General features: G+C 45.4%; 1 protein-coding gene across 1 annotated transcript in view; it reads right to left on the bottom strand.

Annotated features, from left to right (window-relative positions):
- LOC108942600 (leucine-rich repeat and immunoglobulin-like domain-containing nogo receptor-interacting protein 2) overlaps positions 1 to 12,833 on the bottom strand; it is a 58,024-nt gene extending 45,191 nt beyond the window's left edge. The window contains exon 1 of the mRNA XM_018766038.2: positions 12,714 to 12,833. Coding sequence (XP_018621554.2) covers positions 12,714 to 12,763 — 50 coding nt within the window. The 5' untranslated portion in view covers positions 12,764 to 12,833. The remainder of the gene's footprint in view (positions 1 to 12,713) is intronic.
- Between the last annotated feature and the right edge of the window lie 8,901 nt (positions 12,834 to 21,734).

Below are 21,734 nucleotides of genomic sequence, written 5' to 3'. Positions count from 1 at the left end.
ACATATTTCTGGTCTTCATTTTCAGTTGCTTTTTGAAAGCTTTACTATGTTATAGGACCTCTTGGAAAAAGGTGTTGGTATTTCTAAAAGTGGAGTCTTTGTAACCAACAGGTTGCAGGTGCAATGACTGGTAAAGTTGTGTGAGGAGTGAAGTTGAGCTGAAAACTGAACTGAACTGAACAGAATTGAACTGAAAATTAATAGAATGAAACATTGGTAAATGTATATGTACCTTTGTACCTTTATGAAAGAAAAATAAGAATATGAGTGATATTCTGAGCGAAGTCATGGTGTCACACCCTCAGCACAACCGCATGCACCTGGTCACAATCAACACAGCCAAGTATAAAGGGCACCAGTCCATTACTCCACAGCTGTGGAATCTCATCAAGACAACTGTCCCCACTGCGCTTGCACCTTGCCTGTCCTGCTCTTCACATCTCCCTTCTTCGTTCATTTTCTTCCTTGCCCGTCACCCTGTCCTTGTATCCCATCTCCCAAAACTATAATTATAGCTTGTCCATCCAACCACATCTCTGGATCATCCTTGGAATGACGTTCATCCCTTGGCTCTGAACCTTTGCCTGCCCCAACTATGATCTTCACTTCGCCCTAAGAACTGCTGCCTGAACAATCCCACATCTGGGTCCACGCTCCTGCTCCCTGATGTGCCAGCATCACAGAAGACACAACCTTTACAAATGGACCCAGTAGAGATCAAGAGGCTTCAGACAGCTACCTCCGTGCAGGGAGTGCTGCTCGGCTCCCATGAACAGACCCTGTGGCAGCTGTCCGAATCCTTGCAAGACCTCTTGAGTTTTTTCCGGCAAAAGAGGACCACTAAAATGGACGGAGCAGTGGTTGCTCCTGCACATCAACCGGTGTTGTCCACAGTCGCCCCAGTCGCCCTTGCGACAGACCCTCAGGCTCTCGAGGTACGATGACTCCCCAGAGAAATGCCAGGGATATTTATTACAACGTGAGCTAGTTTTTTTCCCATTCTGCCTCATGTATATCACATACACGAAAGCTGACTGACCTATCTAGTGTCTCTGCTGACCGGACCCGTGCTAGAATGGGCAATGGTAGTCTGGAAAATGTGCACCTAAAAGGAAACAGTTTGAGGCTGTCTTCAACCATATGCTCTCTGGACAGAGAGCTGATAACTGCTTGATGAAAGCCCAGCAAGGACACCAGTCGGTGGTTGCGTATGTGCTGGAATTCCGCATGCTGGTGGCAGGTAGCCAGTGGAACTCAGCAGCTCTCCTGGCAAGCTTTCACAATGATTTGAATCCCCATGTTCAAGCTGAACTCACCTACCGGGGAGAAGATTGGACCTTTGACCAGTTTATCGAAACGACCATTTCCCTGGATAATCTGGCCCGAGAACAGCTGTGGCTCCCCAGGCAGGTCCTGTCGATGCCCGGACTCCCTTCTGAGCCCCAGAAGCCCATGCAGGTTGGCTAAGGATGACTGACTATTGCAGAAAGGCAACGGCGGTTCATGAAGGGGCTCTGCCTCCACTGCAGCTATCCCAACCATCTCCTGGCCACCTGCCCCAAGCAACTGGTGAGTCACCCTCCCCAGTCCGTCTTGCAACTCACTGTTCCCATTACCTTGATGTGGGAGGAAAACCAGGTGACAGCTTGGGTGCTCATGGATTCTGGGGCTGCTAGTAACTTCATGGACTTCAGGGATTACCATGTGACATGACGTTACGGATCATGCTCAATGGACAACTGCTGGGCAGAGGAGCGGTGGAGTCCCTCACCGAGCCTGGGCATGGGTTTCACGTAGGGATCTGCCATAGGGAAGATATCTCTTTCTTACTCGTTAGGTCTCCAGACAACCCCATCATTTTGGGATACACATGGTTGGCTAGTCACGATCCAGTTTTTTTCCTGGAACAACGGGGAAATAGTGTCCTGGGGGTCACTATGTGCCACACCCTGCCTGTTGCTCCCATGTAGGGCTACCTCCATAGAGAGCCCAGACACAGCCCAGCCCTTCGAGGTGCCTGCAGTCTATCAAGACCTTATGAAGGTATTCAGTAAGACCAGAGCATCAGCTCTACCCCCACACAGGCCCTGGTACTGTTTGATAGACCTCTCTGGGGGACCTCTCCCTCTCAGGATAGGGTATATTCCTTGTCCTTCCCTGAACAAGAAGCTATGGAGGAATACATAACTGAGGCTCTAGCATCCGGCATAATTAGGTCCTTAATCTCTCCAGTGGTGGCAGGGCTCTTTTTTGTCAGGAAAAAGTACAGGGGATTTCGGCCATGCATTGATTACCGCGGGCTCAATGAGATCATGGTCAAATACCCTCATTCCTTGCCGCTTATTACTGCAGCAGTGGAGCAAGTCCATGGGGCCAAGGTATTCACAAAACTGGACCTGAGATGCACATACAACCTGGTCCGGGTCAGGGAGGGGGATGAATGGAAGACTGCGTTTAGCACCGTACCCTGGGGCATTATGATTATTTGGTCATGCCATTTGGGTTGGTGAATTCTCTCTCTGTGTTCCAGGTGTTCATCAACCATGTGTTGAGGGATCTAGTCAACAAATGCATGCGAGTCTACCTGGATGACATTTTGATTTTCTCAGGCTCAATGGAGGAACATGTGTGGCATCTTGAGTGTAGAAGGGATGGCCATGGACCCCAGGAAGGTTCAGGCCATGCTGGACTGGGCCAGACCAATGTCGGTGAAGGCATTACAGAGGTTTTTGGGGTTTGCAAAGTTCTACCACCATTTTATTATGGGATTTAGTTCCATAGCAGCTCCGCTCACCTCACTGCTTTGATGCAAGGGGACATGGCTCACCTGGACCCTGGAGGCTTTAGACGTGTTCTGTGAGTTAAAAACATGGTTCACAACAGCTCACCCGTTCCTGGTCCTCACAGACTATGGAAACCTTGAGTATCTGCGGACAGCCTGCAGGCTGAACCCTCGCCAGGCGTGATAGGTGCTTTTTTCACCAGGTTTCGGTTCATGGTGTCCTATCGATGGGATCAAGGAACACAAAAGCCAGTGCCCTGTCCAGGGTTCATGACAAAGACCTTGAAATCACTCCTCCAGAACCCGTTCTACCCACGTCTTGCTTTGTCTCACTCATGCAGTGGCAATTTCTGTAGGACCTCAGGACACCCGAAGAGGAGGAGCTGACTCCTGGAGACACTCCACCAGGGAAAGAATATGTTCTGGTCAGGTTGAGAGCTCCCTTGCTCCACTGAGTGCACCATTCTCCAGCTGCTGGTCATCCGTGTGGCCATAGGATCCTCATCCTCCTCCAAAGAAAGTACCAGTGGCCCTCCATCTAAGACAACATCCAGGAGTTTGTTGAGGAATGTGAGGTATGTGCGCAGGCCAAGACCCCAAATAAGAAACTCGCTGGGCTATTGGTGCCTCTCCTGGTGACGTCCAGTCCTTGGTCCCATGTCTATGAAGTGTAACACTTGTCCTGGTGGTCATCGACCATTTCTCCAAGCCCTGCCACTTGCCGAATACCATACAGCCCTAGACACTGTAGAACACCTGTTCTACCATGTGTTCCGATGGTGTGGTCTCCATGAGGACATCGTCTCTGACTGGGGGCCACAAAACCAATGGTCGAGATTCTTGCCTTGGGCGGAGTACACTCATAATTCTCTCTCATTTGTTCACAGGACTGTCTCCGTTTCAGTGTGTATGAGGATACCAACTCCCCTTGTTTCCTTGGCACCCTGCCCTCACTCCAGTGTCATACAGGTTACAAATACCCCCTCATCTTCGCATATTCCCACATTCTACATGTCCTTGCTCAAGCCCTACAAGACCTCGCTTCTCCAGGCCACTTGAGGAACTGGGGGGCCTACTCCTGTGGAGGTGGACGGGACTCTGACTTACACTATTCACTCCCTCCTGGGCTCTAAGCACGGCATGGGAGGCTTTACTACCTGATTGACTGGGAAGAGTATGGGCCAGAGGAGCACAGCTGGGTGTCTACAGGGGACATCCTCGATCCATCGCTTATATCCGACTTCCACAAGGACCATCTGGATCAGCCAGCACTGTGTCCCAGGGGTCGTCCACCTTCCAGAGGTTGCAGGCCGGCGAGAGGCATCCATAGGGATCCCACATCTAGGTCGACTCTGCTGCTGCCCAATGCATCGGTGTCACACATACTGATACCAAGCTTTTTTTCCTTCAGAAATACTTCATAATTACTCCATGCAGTTGCAGCAGCATCCACATTACATGAATTCAAGTGGCAAACAAGTGAGAAACACATCTATACACAATTAAGGGAAAAAAATTAAATTTCCTTATTCTGAGGCGGAATTGATTGTCAGAATAGTGAAGCACCAGCAATATGCAAACAAGTGTAAGTCTATGGGATGCAACAGAAAGGTCGAACATTCGATTTTTTGAAAAGAAGATCTATTATATGTATGTATCACAAATAATGCAAAGGTGTTTTTGCTTGCTTTTTACTACCTGGTAAACTAGGCAGTTGTATAGTATGCTGATGACAAAAAATGTCTTTATGTCCTTAAGAAGTAGAGAAACAGAAAATGGGCACAAAATCTAAAAACAAGCATGTAAATAAAATAATCCACATTTTATACACCAAGGCACATTTTAGGGATCTCTCCTGCTTCTGCACAACCCTGCTGATCCTCTAAGTATTTCTCAGTCTTTTTGACTCATTGCCTTAAATCTCCTAGCTGATAGTCTAGATAGGCAGTTGGTTTCATTATTCCTTTTTAGGTAAGGCAGGGGTATATGTGAGGCAATATGCACAAATCTTCCCAGTCTACTGACCACCATGTTTTTCCAGATTTTTATTGTAAGAAACTGAAAAGTGCTTTGATTGATTCTTCCTCTTTTACACAAAAAAAAACTTTTGTTAATAGTCTTTCATGACCTTTGCTCTAAGCAATGACATCATTTACATTTATTTATTTAGCAGATGCTTTTCTATAAAGCAACTTCCAATGAACTCTATGTAGTGTTACCAGCCCACACACCTTATTCACCAAGGTGACTTACACTGTTAGATACACTACTTACAATGGGTCACTCATCCATACATCAGTGGTAATCTTATTTCAGTCCCTGGCATTAAAGGTTCTCATTCATAACTAATGTCACCTAATGTGCTTTGGATGCTGAAATCTCTGCTGTACAAATCTTCTGTGTATTTTTCAGTCTCCTTTGATACTCTCTGTTTTACTAATTATCAGTCAGTTTGTATCTGTGAACCTTCCAATACAAGGTTGTACTTCTTAATCTGTGAAACCTTCCAGAAGACTTCCCTTCCTCCACATGTTTTCATCTTTAGTTATTTTGTAGATGTTGTAATAAAACTATTTGTCACGTCTCACAGCTGATTGAAACTTTGTTCACTTCTTCCTTTATTCTTCTGGGTTTTAACTTATCTTCCCCTCAGTGTGTTTTGTAACTTTGACTTCAAACCCTTTTAGATTTTTCATAGACTTTCACCATCCATAATTTCAGTTCACTTTTACTGTTGATCTTATTTATTTCTGAGGTCCAAAGTTCCTCTAGTCCTCTGTCAGCAAGGCTTTTTGTTTTAAAACGATTACTTCTTGAGAGTCTTAAGTGTAATATTTTGTAAACAGCATGACTTAATTTTTAGGTTGATTCAAAGGTCAAAAATTTAAATGTGACCAGTCCCACAGTTTGCTGTAGGTCCTACCTTTGACTTTAAACTTATACTCAAAAATGTGGATAATTTGGTTTCTATCTTTTTAGTGTGGTTTTGATGTGCTCTATTTGGCAATACACAGCTGTACAGTGTATGGGCTGTTCAAATTTAATGTTACACAAAGAGGTTGCTGGAATTGCAAGAGCTTTTCATTAGTTTTGCTATTGCCTCATTTTGGTGCCAAGTTTATGGGATATAGCAGTTCCTTGTTCTTTTCCTCTACCAAATTTGGCATTCAACTCTCCAAACACTAGGAATACGTTTTGCTTTTAAGAGCAGTCAACTACAATGCCAGCTTCATCTGCATCAGCTGATGGTGCATAAAACTGGTTAATTGTTATGAAATGCTGAAATGTTGAAATGCAGCTCATGAAGCAACATTTCTCTCTCAGCCATTGCGATGTATCCAGACACTGTTGGCCATATAATTTTAGATAGTGATGGCAACTCCAATTTTTCTTTTTCATGTCCAGCATAATGAATGTTATGCTCTTCTCTTTGATGCCAGCCCATTTTAATACACTAATACCAAAAACGTTGATGTTAAACGTACTTAATTCTTAGCTACGCTGAGCTTCCCTTAGATCATACTTGCACATTCAGATTGTAGCCTGGCCTTTGTATCTTTGGATTTCCTTTTCCTGCTTGTTGTGAAAGAAAAATAAGAAAATGGAGTAGAAATGATGTATGCATTAAACGTACAACTGATGTGTTCTGTAACTGCTGCAGAAAGCCCATTGTATGAGAAGCAGAATGTATGGGTGGGCACAGTGGCACAGTGAGTAGTGCTGGTGTCTCACAGCGTGTGGGTGTTGTGAGTGGCCGTGGGTTCGACCTCTGCTCAGTCTGTGTGGCGTTTGCATGTTCTTCCTATATCTGCATGGGTTTCCTGCGAGTGCTCTGATTTCCTCCCACAATCCAAAGACAAGCAGGTCAGGTTCATCCACAGTGTGTGTAACGGAGAGAGTGTGTTACACTGATGTATGGATGAGTGATTGATTGTAACTAGTATACAGTACTAGCAGTGTAAGTCACCTTGGTGAATAAGGTAGGGGCTGGTAACACTACATACAGTTCATTGGAAGTTGCTTTGGAGAAAAGTGTCTGCTAAATGAATAAATGTAAAGGTACCAAAACTGCACCCCCAACTGGAAAGGCTGGCTGACACTGAAAAACAAGAAAATAAAAAATGGTGGCAGGTTGAGAGGCAAGCAGAAGGGATATATGGTGCTTGCTATATGATGCGTATAACTTATTTTTGCCTACAGGAAACATAGTAGATAAGTAAATAAATTAGAAGCATACACAAGCTAAGCATGTGTTGATAATGCAGAAAGAAAACCAAGAGAAATGTTATCATGTATGTAACCTGTGCTTTTGGAACTACATAATATGTGTGTATTGGATGCTTGGAGAGACTCCCTAGACTCTGACACATGGGCCAGGGACTCTCACTCCAGCTGAGGCAAAATAAAATAAGATGCTTTCTCCTATCTTGGGTCCTTTGAGTTATGATGAATTTCTTCCACAATGTCAGCATCAGCAAGATGACTTCCAAGAAACTTTAATACTGCCATGTGAAAGTCTACAGCAGCTGGAAAAAATTCTTTGCTCTCCCTGAATTGCTGAGGGCATTTTGACCTAATTGCCCATCAGCTGGCATTTAATTAATGTGGTGGTTCTGCTTCATCTTTTTGTGTGGTTTGTTGGTAAAGCACAGAATATAATATCCCATTGCCTTGTTCTCACAGCACTTAATGAAGCTTTTACCTTTGCTACTTACACCAATCACCCAAAATATTAAAACCACCTGGCTAATCTTGTGTAGGTCCCCGTCTTGCCACCAAAACAGCTCTGACCTATCAAGACATGGACTCCACAAGACTGTAAAGGTGTCCTGTGGCATCTAGCACCAAGATGTTAGCAGCAGATCCTTTAAGTCTTGTAAGTTGCGAGGTGGGGGCTTTATGGATTGGGCTTGTTTTTCCAACACATCCTACAGATGCTCAATTGGACTGAGATGTGGAGAATTTGGAAGCCAGGTCAAAACCTTGAACTTTTTAACAATGTTTACAGTGTGGCAGGGTGCATTATCCTGCTGAAAGAGGCCACTGCCATCAGGGAATATCATTGCCATGAAGGGGTGTACTTGGTCTGCAACAATCTTTAGGTAGGTGATATGTGTCAAAGTAACATCCACATGATTGCCAGGACCCAAGGTTTCCCAGCAGAACACTGGCCATAGCATCACATTGCCTCCACTGGCTTGCCTTCTTTCCATAGTGCATCCTACTGGCATCTCTTCCCCAGATAAATGACACACGCATGCTGACACCTTTCTATCATGGCCAGCATTAAGGTTCTCAGCAATTTGTGCTACAGTAGCTCTTCTGTTAGATTGGAACAGACGGGCTAGCCTTCGCTCCCCATGCGCATCAACGAGTATTGTGCGTCCATGACCTTGTTGCCGGTTCACCAGTTGTCCATTCCTGGACCACTTTTGGTGGGTACTAACCACTGCACCCCGGGAACAAGAACAAGACCTGCTATTTTGGAGATACTCTGACCCAGTTGTCTAGCCATTGCAGTTTGGCCCTTGTCAAAGTCGCTCAGATCCTTACGCTTGCCCATTTTTCCTGCTTCCAACACATCAAATTCAAGAACTGACTGTTCACTTGCTGTCTAATATACCCCACCCCTTGACAGGTGCCATTGTACCGAGATAATCAATGGTATTCACACACACACACACACACACACATTTTCATAACCGCTTGTCCCATACAGGGTCGCAGGGGAACCGGAGCCTACCCGGCAACACAGGGCGTAAGGCCGGAGGGGGAGGGGACACACCCAGGACGGGACGCCAGTCCATCACAAGGCACCCCAAGCGGGACTCGAACCCCAGACCCACTAGAGAGCAGGACTGTGGTCCAACCCACTGCGCCACCGCGCCCCTGCTCAATGGTATTCACTTTACCACTTTTTTCAGTGGTTTTAATATTTTGACCGATTGGTGTAAAGTGATCATACTGCAGGTAGAACATGTCACGCCCTCCAGCCAACCAGCGACACCTGCAGCTGCCCCGGGAAAAACCGCATAAAAGGATGCCCCAGAAGCACCTTTTCACGGAACCTCCCCGATGAGCAACCACAGCACGTTCCCGTCATTACTTCCTGTCTGTCTTTCTTGGTTCTGTTCTTTGGCCTGTCTTTGGATGACGAGTACTGCCTCTCCCCTTGACTAACATTTGCTGATCGCCTGACCTCTGACTGTCTCAAGATCCTTCTTGTGCCTAACCCTGACAATAAAACCAGTGAGCCCGCACTTGTGATTGTTGCTTGTTCCAGATCCCACCATGATGAGGGATACTGCTGAGACACCAGTGACTGTTTTTTCTCTATATGGAGGTTCCATGCTGGCAATTTTTGTTACTTGACGGAGGTTGTGAATTCTGCAACATATTCTGTGATTGTTTTAAGGTTGGTGGTGAGCCAAGCACAGATAAATAGAATGAAGTCATGGCAGTTAGAGAGCATGAGGAAACATCAGGGTTGAAGTAGTAAAAATAGCTCTTAATGATAATAAGAGAAATTGGGAAGCAAATATCTTGAGAAGAAATCACACACACACACACACACACACACACACACACACACACACACACACACACTCTGAAACCGCTTGGCCTGAGCGAGCCGGAGCCTAACCCGGCAACACAGGGCGCAAGGCTGGAGGGAGAGGGGATTCACCCAAGACAGGATGTCAGTCCATCACAAGGCACCCCAAGCGGGACTCGAATCCCAGACCCAGCAGAGGGCAGGCCCCAGCCAAACGCGCTGCGTCACCACGTCCCCCATGAGAAGAAATCCAAATTAAATAATTTCTAGCGCTGATGTCTCACAGCGCCTGGGTTTGAACATGCTTTAGAACGGGGGAATCTGAACAGCATGTCTTTGGACTGTGGGAGGAAACCGGAGCACCCGGAGGAAACCCACACAGACATGGGGAGAACATGCAAACTCCACACAGACTGAGCGGGGATCGAACCCATGTTCTCTCGCACCACCCAGCCGCTGTAGGCTGATACCACTACATAGTGTTCTCTTGCACCACCCAGTGTGTGGGCTGATACCACTACATAGTGTTCATTGGAAGTCGCTTTGCAGAGAAGCATCTGCTAAATAAATTAAAGTAAATGTAAATAATGATAGCAGATATACAGGCACACACTTATTCACTGGCCACATTATTAAGTAGGCTTTGCCATTCATGCATACAGCTTTCCCTGTACTTATTAAGTCACATGGGTTTAGTATTACTATAAGAATAACAAGATGTGTGTTCTGAGTGACTTCGGATATGAAACGACCAGCATTTCAGAAATTGCTGCCCTCCTAGAATTATTGCATGATAAATTATAAATGAACAGTTTAGAGAGAATAGTGCAATAAACAAAACAAAACTTAAATCCACTCAGAGCCACTTCTGTTGCCATAAAACACAATGTTTAAAAATTAGAGGAGAGCCAGAAAAACATACAGTTTCCATTTGACCTCCGTCATCAAATGTTTCTAGCAGGCTAAGAACAACACTGTGCAGGATGTCTTCCACAGTGTTCTCATGTATTCTTTTGCCATCTCTTTCCACAGACTTGACTCCAGTGAAAGCCAAGGTGAATGTCGGGGGAAAATCAAAATCTGATGTAATCCAACATCCCATCAAAAATGCAACATTTCTCCACCTCAGGTGATATGACTGTTCACCCTACTAGGGGTCAAAATTCTAAAACACATTGCTTTTCAGCACTCTCCCCAGAATGATGCACTGGCCTTCTCTCATCCTCAAAACTGTACAATCCCTCATAAAGAGACAGCTGGTAGTGTAGCAGTTAGAGCTGCTGGCTTTGGCCTTAAAGTTTGCAGGCTTGATCTCCACCTTTGGTTGTAGTACCTATGAGCAAGGTACTTAGCCTAAAAAAATTGCTCCAGTAAAAATACCCTGTTGTATTAATGGGTAAAATAACTGAAGGTAGATTAATCTTGTAAGTTGTTTTGGAGAAAACTTAGCTAAATTAATAAATGTGATTAGGGTAACGCCACCTCTTTCAAATGCACTTGAACCCAGATTTCATTTTGGCACAGTACCTTTTCGTTCTGTGATTTCATAATTTTGTTTATTTGCAGTTACACAAGTACTTAGTTTCACAAGTAGTATAAGTGTTCAGCAAAATGGTGTTTGCAATAATATCACATTGGGCAGACCATATTATAAATTAACTTCAAAACACCAACTTAAAATGACTTGAAACAAAAATAGTCTCCACACATTTGTTTAATGCTGATTGTTGATTATCCTTCCCAAAAACATGTACAGCATTCCTAATCTTATTACTGCTCATGGATACTCACAAACACCAGACTCAAGCTATGAAAGGACTCTAAACAGATGTGATTTTACCTTTCTATTTTGTTTTGGTATGTTTTACTTCCAGATAATAGCCAGGCACAGAAACACAGGTCACTCAGCAAAAAAAAAGGAATGAATGAGGAAGAAAAATGAGTGAGGGAAGAAGATGTAATTAACAAATAATCTGGAAAATGTTTGCAGTTCTGAAAATATGTTACTGAAAAGTTTGTAACACAGGAACCAAGCGTATGCCTTTCTGAAGAAAGCTGAGTAAGAAGGATTACTTGAAACCCTGGAAACAGTGTAGGAAGACAGAACGGTTAAGCATAGTAAAAATTAACTGGAGAGCTGCTACAATACCGTAAACCATAGATAGACATAGGAGATTTCCTCACACAGTCCAAAGATATGTGTTTCAGGTCAATTGGTGACTCTAAATTTCCTTTAACATTTCAGAGAGCAAGCAAGTGTATTTTACTTTGTAAAAATGGGTGAATGAGTTTAGTGCAGTGTATCTAGCAATGTATTTAGGGTTGCCTTTGACAAAGCTGTAAAATAAATACCCCACACACACACACACACACACACACACACACACACACACACACACACAAACACAAACACACACTGTCTGAGACTGTTTGTCCCGAGCAGGGTTGCAGTGAACTGGAGCCTAACCAAGCAACACAGGGCGTAAGGGAGGGAGGGGACACACCCAGGACAGGACACCAGTCTGCCACAAGGCATCCCAAGCGGGACTTGAACCCCAGACCTGCCAGAGAGCAGGACCTGGCCAAGCCTGCTGCACCACCGCATCCCCCACTCAAGATAAATCCTAGTTAATCATTATTGGAAATTGCTTATATGAGAAGCATTTATGACAATAGTGTAATGTAAGGAAAGTGGTCAGATGCTGGAAAATGTTGAACAGGTTTAACTGACAAATCACTTAGTTCTGAATATGAGGTTAGCTTTTACTGATTGTGTTGAAATGGTTAGATTTACAGAAAAAAATTGAATTAAACGGCCTTCTTATCACAATACAATGCTCTTAATTATGAAAATGGAAAGCTATTTTGTGATAAGATGCTCTGATCCTACAAAGATGAGTCACTATGATCAGTAGAAACACACCCCTTCTGAACTCCTGGCCTAATACATGTTGCAGACATTCCTGTTCATATTCAGATAAACACTTGAGAAACAGGATGCATTAATTGGCATGATGCTTGGGGGGGGACTAAACAACCACTGTTTCTCAGTAAACACAGCAGGTCCACTTAACGGTGAAAGCAATTTAAAACCCTTTGTTTGTCTTGCTGTTATTTCAGAAATCGAAGGGCTTTGACGTTCTTTTTGCTGGAATTGTGAGCTAGGAGGTGTGTGCTCACACAAAAGCAAGTGTCTCCTCCAATTACAGGGAATAAATGTGCTCTTCCTCACTCTACTTTTCAGAGTTTAAAAAAATCTTTGATTTTATGCAAATCCCTGGGCCCAAAGTTCCTGCAGTGCATTGTTTCTCACAGGAAAAAAGCAAATACTTGCATGGTAATGACACAGAAGCAGTACAATCAGCCTGTGTGACCTACCTGTCCCCTGGGCTGTAGTGCTCATCCTTCCTGGCACATTTTCCCATCATTCTGAAGTACAGCTGATGTGTAGCAGTGCTATATTCCACACAACCCGCTGAGCCACGCTCTCCTCCATTACAGTGGCGGCTCCCTTCCAAACAGGATTAGGAGGGGTGTGTGCGTGCGTGTGTGTGTTGGCGTATGTGTGTGGGATGTGAAGGGGGGAGCACAATTTCTCCCTCTTTCTGTTATCCTCTGTACGTTGCTGCTGTTTTTAATTCCTCTCGCAGTTCTTCGCTATAGAAGTAAGAGGAACCGTATAAAAGGAGGAACTGCGAAAGTGGGAGCTAGTACCAGGGCTCTCATTTCGCTTGCTGTGAGACACCCCCTGTGGAGCACAGCCCATTGTTTGTGTGGGGTGCTATGAGTCGTAGCAGGCGAGTGCTCTGACAACGTGCAGCACGACACCCTGTTATTGTCTCATTTGTCTGCCCCAGTGCTGAGTCTCAGATGTTCCATGCCTGAATTTCTCAATTTCTTCCCCTTCTTGCTCTCTCTTTACTGTCTTGCTCTACTGCTGCTGTTCTCACTCTCTTCCATCTGATGTTACTGCAAACACCAGGCTACTGAGCACTTCAGGTCACTGGCCAACTAAATCTAATCTGTGTTCTCCTTGGGGTTCACACATTGCCCCTCCTTCAAAGAACATAGTGATCAGGAATAGCAGAAGAAAGACAGCGAGCCAGGAAAGATGGAATAAGCATTACAGCCACAGATCATTGCTCAGCATGGAGGCCTTTACTAGAAGAGCCATGCCATTCGAGGCTGAGAAATAAATTAGTAGCCGGGAACACAACAGGTAAAGCTTTGCCTTTCATTCCAAGGAGATGGGTTTAAAACCTGCTCCTCCCACAGTAACACTGAGAAAGTTTCTCCTCCTGACTGGCCTCAGTAACAAAAAAAAAGAAAAACTCACAGTATAAATGGGGAAACAATTTTAAGCAGCATTGTATATAAATCTGACATTATAACATAATAAATGAATTAGTAATACATGTATTCATCACGCAGGGGGATGCGGTGGCGCAGTGGGTTGGACCGCAGTCCTGCTCTTTGGTGGGTCTGGGGTTCGAGTCCCGCTTGGGGTGCCTTGCGACGGACTGGCGTCCCGTCCTGGGTGTGTCCCCTTCCCCCTCCGGCCTTATGCCCTGTGTTGCCGGGTAGGCTCCGGTTTCCCGTGACCCCGTGAGGGACAAGCGGTTCTGAAAATGTGTGTGTGTGTATTCATCACCACACACTGAGTGTATAGGGCACTTAGATCACAATTAGGACAATTATAAAGGGTTTCTAACAACCTTTAAAACCTGTAAAATTCTAATACTGTCAACAGTACTATTACATTTAGTTTTTTGTTAATAATTGCACAGTGAGGATGGGGGGTGCAGTGGTGCAGTGGTGCAGTGGGTTGGACCACAGTCCTGCTCTCTGGTGGGTCTGGGGTTCGAGTCCTGCTTGGGGTGCCTTGCGACGGACGGGCGTCCCGTCCTGGGTGTGTCCCCTCCCCCTCTGGCCTTACGCCCTGTGTTGCTGGGTAGGCTCCGGTTCCCCGCGACCCCATATGGGACAAGCGGTTCTGAAAATGTGTGTGTGTGTGTGTGTGTGTGTGTGTACAGTGAGGAAGGTGGCAGCAGTAGAAGGAGGAGTCTATAAATGAACTTTGTTCCACCTTTCATTTGAAGTAAGCAGATTCTAATTTACAATCAATTTTAAAAAAAATCAATAAAAGCTAAATTATGTATAAACCTCTTCATTTATTCACGGCCTAAGTTCTATAGAACTGTGAATGTAGTACACGAACACACACCATCTGAAACTGCTTGTCCCATACGGGGTTGTGAGGAACCGGAGCCAAACCCAGCAACACAGGGCATAAGGCTGGAGGGGAGGGGACACACCCAGGACAGGACACCAGTCCATTGCAAGGCACCTCAAGCAGGACTTGAACCCCAGACCCACTGGAGAGCAGGACCCAGTCCAATCCACTGCGCCACCGCACCCCCCTGGACTGTAGTAGTAAAAATTAAAACTACTCATGATTTAATATATTGTTAGTAAGTACTGTAGTGGTTAGAGTGTCCTGCAATTTGGAGCTGGGTTTCTCTGCTCTATACCACTCTTAAGCAAGGTACTTACACAAAGTTGCTAAAAATTACACAGCTGCAAATATGTTTAAATAATTGTGACATATAATACAAACTGAACAAGTGCACAATGCTTTTCAGAAAGATGTCAGATAAGTGAATAAAAAAAAAAAAAGTTTCATTTGTAGGAAGAAAGCATCAGAGGAGATCATCAATACAAATATTATTGGAAAAATTATAGGAAAAAATTCTTCAGAGAAAATACACATGTTCAAGTCTGTAACCTTGAACATGCAAGGCCTTAGTGCTACCGCCAGAATCCAATAAATACATTTCCTTGTCTTAATTCAACAAGAAAAGTGACTATATGATTTATTACACCAATAGTCACGACCCACAGGGATAATACCCCTACGGGCCACAGGAGGCGCCACTCAGTGCTGCTAGCCCAGACCGATGCCCCTGTTCACAATCTGAGAGTTGCTTAGGTATAAAAGGAGCAAGCGGCGGAGGGCAGGTTGCAAATTCTTAAACAGTGGTTTCGATCGTGTTCTCTTACCGATCAGTAGTTCCCTGTTTCCATAGATTGTTCCATAGGTGTTTATGTTCCAGTCCCGAGTGCCCGTCTGTCTACTCCTGCCTCTTCTGCCGTCCTGGTCCAGTGTTCCGGTCCAGTGTTCCAGTCCAGTATTTCGTCACGCCTCCGTGTTCAAGTCCTACTCATAGATGCACGTTTCAGTTTGCAGTTTTGATGTGTCTCTTTGACCCGCGTTCATTGTTTCACCTTTACTCGTTAATACTGTGTTCTTCCGGAGCCATAAGAGAAGTATGAGAAAGACGGGATCGGTCTGGAACCCATCGTGCCGGTCTAATTTTTAGGGAGTAGTTGTGTAGTTTGCACTGTGCACTTATAAATACACTGCACGCGGGGTCATTTGCTTTTCATCCGTCGGACGTCACGTAGCAAGGCGCATCCATGTCGGACTCCCGTCCGGAAGCTGCACAAATTATATTCTAAAAAATGAACAGATTGGAAATGTTACTGAAGCAGTAAGAAAAAATAAATGGACCTAGAACTTGTTGTGTTTACTCAATAAACACGCTGAGAGTGATTCCTGTTAACTGGCGTGTAGCCTCTTTAATATCCACGCTGTTTTTTTTTAAACATCGTGTTTCAGTAAGGCTAAATCTGTCTCCGTACTCCTGAGGTATCGCTTTTTGTATCTACCATACACTACTGCCATTTACAGGCAATACCAGGAACAACAACTGATGATTACATCTCCTTTAAAAATACTGATTTATTTTGGATTAGACAAAACTATGGCAACAGCAATGAATGCAACAACGAAAACAAATACTGTTGTAACTTAAACTTGGAAATTTCAGAACCATGCATTTTCTTTATTCTTCTCAAATTCCACAGGAGATGAGCATCTACAGATCAAGTCTGTCACATTTCTTTATAGTACATAATGATCTTCTTAGTACAGGAGGATCATTTATTCACTTAGCAGATGCTTTTCTCCAAAGCAACTTACAATGGATACTATGTGTTACTAGCCCACACACCTTATTCACCAGGGTGACTTACACCACAAGATACACTACTTACAATGGATTACTCAGCCATACATCAGTGAAACATACTCTCTGTGGCACTCACACACTATGGGAGAGTATGAACAGCATGTCTTTAGACTGTGGGAGGAAACCAGAGCACACCCATGCAGACACAGGGAGAGCATGCAAGCTCCACACAGAGACTGAGCAGGGATTGAACCCACATTTTCTCACACCATCCATGCCCTGTGAGACAGCAGCACTACTCGCTGTGCCACCATGCCACCCAGTTGTCTCTCCAGAATGACCATTGTCAGGTGGGATGGAGGGGGGTGCAGTGGGTTGGACCAGGTCCTGCTCTTTGGTGGGTCTGGGATTCAAGTCCCGCTTGGGGTGCCTTGCAACAGATTGGCGTCCCGTCCTGGGTGTGTGCCAGCCCTTCACCCTGTGTTGCCAGGTTAGGCTCCGGCTCCCCGCGACCCCGTATGGGACAAGCGGTTTCAGATGGTGTGTGTGTGTGTGTGAGGTAGGATGGGCAAAGAAGTCTGTGTGCTCAATGGTACTTTTCTTGAGGTGAGGCTTGAACCTCTTCTCTCTTTTGAGCATTCATTATCTGGTTTGTTTCTTGTGTCTTGAGAAGACTTCTGTGATTTCTCCTGGAGACATGTCCATTTTCTGCTCTGACTATGTATGATCTCGGACTCACTTCTTCCAGAACAACAGCTTTCTTGTCCCAGTGGTTTGAATCTCCAAATCTCACAATGTCATCTTTTGATAATGGTTTCAGTCTTTTGGTACGTTTGTCATGGTTTACCTTCTGTCTCTTTTGTAGAGCTTTTTGTTTCATTACAGTATTTTTATCATGTCTTGTTTTGTGTCAGTTCTGTAAGGAAGTGTTGTTGTTATTTTGTGAGCCATCCAGAGGTGACGCTCGATAACTCAGAAGAGCTAAATATGGATCTGATTTGCTCTCTGATGCCTTCTTGAGCAATTGCTTCACAATGTGCACTCCTTTTTCTGCCTTCCCATTGGAGTGAGGATATTGTGGACTTGAAGTCAAATGCTAGAAATCATACACACACACCGCCTGAAAACACTTGTTCCATGTGGGGTCACAGAGAGCCGGAGCCTATCCCAGCAACACAGGGCATAAGGCTGGAGGGGGGAGAGGACATACCCAGGACAGGACACCAGTCTGACACAAGGCACCCCAAGGAGGACTCAAACCCCAGACGCACTGGAAAGCAGGACCTGGTCAAACCCACTGCACCACCCATGCTGGAAATCATAGGGAGTGGCAAAGTCCTGGAACTCTTGAATTGTAACAAGGCCCATTGTCACTCATTACAACATGCGGAATGCCATGCCTGGAAAAAATGGATTTGATGTGCTATATAACACATGAACTTTAGGAATTGGACGACAAGGTTATTTCTGAGTAACTGGAAAAATAGACCAGTACCAACAGGTACACACACCATCTGAAATCGCTTGTCCTGTATGGGGTCGCGAGGAGCCAGAGACCCAGCAACACAGGGCAAAAGGCTGAAGGGACAACAGTCCGTCACAAGGCACCCCAAGCGGGACTTGAACCCCAGACTCACCAAAGAGCAGGACCCGGTCCATCCCAGCCCAGCCCAGCGCGTTCCCCGACCAACAGGTAATCCTTCTCTTTTATATTGAATAGATCAGTGCCCACTTTCTGCCATTGCTATTCAGGTAAGTCTGTTGTGATCATGGGCTGTCTTGCCTGCTTGTTTTGATGCTTCAGACAAATTTAACATGTCCTGACCATTTACTCAATGTCAGCAGTCAGTCCGGGCCAATAGACTGAATCCCTAGATCTTCTTTTGCATTTCTCCATTCCAAGATGTCCTTCATGTATCCTACAAAGCATTTCTTTTCTCTGCACTTGTGGAATTACAATTCTGTTTTGTCTCAGCAGAAGACCATTTGCCATACTGAGTTCGGCTCTAATATTGTAGAATTGTGGACATGAGCCTTTGACCCATTCATTGTTCACGAGAGCGTGCATCAGCTAGGACAATGTACTTCCTTGGAGTGTACACTAATTCAAACTCATATCAGTGCAGTCTTATCATTAGACGTTGTATGCGTGGAGACATTTCATTCAGATTCTTTCGAATGATTGCAGTTAAAAGCTTGTGATCTGTTTCCGCAGTGAATGATGGTAAGCCATATATGTAGTCATGAAATCTCTCAAATCCAAACAGAAGTCCCAGGCACTCTTTTACAATCTGAGCATATCTGCTTTCAGACTGCGACATTGTTCTGGAGGCATAGGCTACCGGTTTCCAGCCTTGAGCATCTGCTTGGAGTAAGACTGCGCCTAGCCCATCTTTTGATGCATCGGTGGAGACTTTAATCTCCTTGGATGCATCAAAGTATGTGAAAACTGTTGCTGTTGTCAAAGCTGACTTGAGCATTTTCCATTCTTCCTCATGTTTACTTGTCCATCTGAACTTGTTTTTGTGATTCTGCAGTTCCCTGAGTTTTGCTGTTTTTGCTGAGAGATTTGGAATGAATTTACCAGTGAAGTTCACTGTTCCCATTAGCCTTAGCACACCTTTCTTATCCACTGGGCTTGGCATATCAAAGATTGCCCTGTATTTCACTCCTATCAGACTCAACACCATGTCCTGACAACTTATGTAAGTATCACAAGGTATCCTTCTTGTACCTACCATACACTACTGCCATCTACAGGCAATACCAGGAACAACAACTGATCACCACAGAACTGACTTCTCAAAAACGGTCAAAATACACACACACACACACACACACACACACACACACACACACACACACACATTTTCGGAACCGCTCGTTCCATACGGGGTCGCGGGGAACCGGAGCCTACCCGGCAACACAGGGCGTAAGGCCAGAGGGGGAGGGGACACACCCAGGACGGGACGCCAGTCCGTCACAAGGCACCCCAAGCGGGACTCGAACCCCAGACCCATTGGAGAGCAGGACCTGGTCCAACCCACTGTGCCACCGCGCCCCCCCCACAAGCGACACCCCGCCTCAGGCCCCCGCAGGGACCCCCGGCGAAGCGGCGCAAACCACCTCACGGCCCGCCAAACTCCAAGACTGTACCTGCCCCCCCTCCACAGACGAGGGGGCAGAGGTGAGGAGAGAGGCGGGGAGGGACGGAGAGAGAGCGCGCACAAGGGGAGAGAGCGGGAGGCAAGAGGGAGAGGTGCGCGGCGGGACACGCGTGGAGAGGAGCGGCAGACGGGCGGACCGGACCCTATGCCCCCCGCACCGGGATTTCGGGGCCGAGTCGGGGGACTACACGGTGTCGTGGGGGGGCGCGGGCCTTGCGCCCATGCCGCACGCTCGCTCGGGCGCGCGCGCCCGCACGGCGTGGCCAAAATAACTTTTTATAATAAAGCTGATCACAGAAAATATTTGGCTAAAACAAATGAAGTCCACCCACTCAATTCTGGTTTTTAGGTTTTTGCATGGGAGGTAAATGGGTGTCTACGAAAAAACATAACTGAGCTGCATCTCCTGTAGCTTACAGACTAGGTATACAAATCTGGCTACATACATTTTACATTTATTTAGCAGATGCTTTTATCCAAAGCAACTTCCAATGAACTCTCTGTAGAGTTATTAGCCCACACACCTTATTCACCAGGGGACTTACACTGCTAGATACACTAGTTAAAATGGGTCAATCATCCATACATCAGTGGAACACCCTCTGCATCACTCACACACTATGGGTGAAACTGAACAACATGTTTTTGGACTCTGGGAGGAAAACAGAGTGCTCAGAGGAAACCCACACAGACACAGGGAGATCATGCAAACTCCACACAGACTGAGCAGGGATCAAACCCACATCCCACCCATGCACTGTGAGAGAGAGCAGCACAATTTGCTGTGCCACCATGACAACGGAGAGAGAGGCACACTTAGCGTGTTGTATTGCTATACCATTATTTTGAGCTTAGTCCTCCAATGCAACACACTTGGCAACCATAGTCCTTATGTTTTTTTCCCATAAAAAACACCACAGTAAAAACATACATGAAGAACATTTACACAATCATAATCCAATATAAAAAAACTAGAAGAAATATTTAATACAGAACCAAATAACTCACAACGACATATTTTAAGAACAAAGAAAATACACAACTTAGCTCCAGAGTAGAAGTTATCAAACTTTTCACCACAGTGCTCTGCCGCACTCCATCTCCTGCCTCCCCCCCCACTAATACATTAAAAGTGTACACTGGTTCCTCAACTTACAAACAGTTGGGACTAAAAATTAATACATAATTCAAAAACTACATGCAGTGTTATGATGGCAAATACATATATAATTAAATATTGGTGTAGGACACTGGGAGGGTGCGGTGGTGCAGTGGGTCTGGGGTTTGAGTCCCGCTTGGGGTGCCTTGAGAAGGACTGGCGTCCCATCCTGGGTGTGTCCCCTCCCCCTCCAACCTTACGCCCTCTGTTGTCGGGTTAGGCTCCGGCTCCTTGCAACCCCGCATGGGACAAGTGGTTTCGGACAAAATTTTATTTTGTGTGTGTAGGACACTGACACACACACACACACACACACACAAAAATTGTGTAGATAGGAAGTCAAGAGTTTAACATCTGTTAGTTAATATTTAGGTTAAACAGAATGGGGAAAAATTGTGATCTAAGAGAGTTTGTATCATCATGGGATCTGGAACAGAGGACTGATACAAGTGCAGGCTCTGGTTTTCTTTATTTCTTGGAACTGGCACAAGAATGGTCAGGGGACAGTCTGGGGCTGAGCAACTGGCATACGTTGTAGAAGGGAGAAGACAAAGGGCAAAATCCAAAAACAGCCCAAAGAATAATACCAGAAAATCTAGACCGTGAAAAAGTGAGGGGAGAGTACTGCAGTGGCACATCTATGATGTTCCACATCAAGGTGCTTTTGTGGTGTCCCTTTTATGTGGTGTTCCCTGAACTGGCAGCAGGTGTCACTGATCATCTGCTGATTGGAGGCATGACAATTTGACTGTGGTGTGGTTGATAGTGCCAGATGCAGTAATGTGAGTATTTTGGAAATTCCTCATTTCTTTGGATTTTCTGAAGAGTTTACACGCTTTGGTGCAAAAAACCGAAAATATCCAGTGAGCAGCATTTCCAAGGGCAAAAATGCCTTGTTGATGAGAGAGGACAGAGGAGAATGGTCAGAATGGTTTGAGCTAAGGGGGTGCGGTGGCGCAGTGGGTTGGACCACAGTCCTGCTCTTCAGTGGGTCTGGGGTTCGAGTCCCACTTGGGGTGCCTTGCGACGGACTGGCGTCCCG

This window comes from Scleropages formosus, chromosome 8, assembly GCF_900964775.1.
Source record: "Scleropages formosus chromosome 8, fSclFor1.1, whole genome shotgun sequence".
Lineage (NCBI taxonomy): Eukaryota > Metazoa > Chordata > Actinopteri > Osteoglossiformes > Osteoglossidae > Scleropages > Scleropages formosus.
This window is presented reverse-complemented; position numbering and strand designations above follow the sequence as displayed.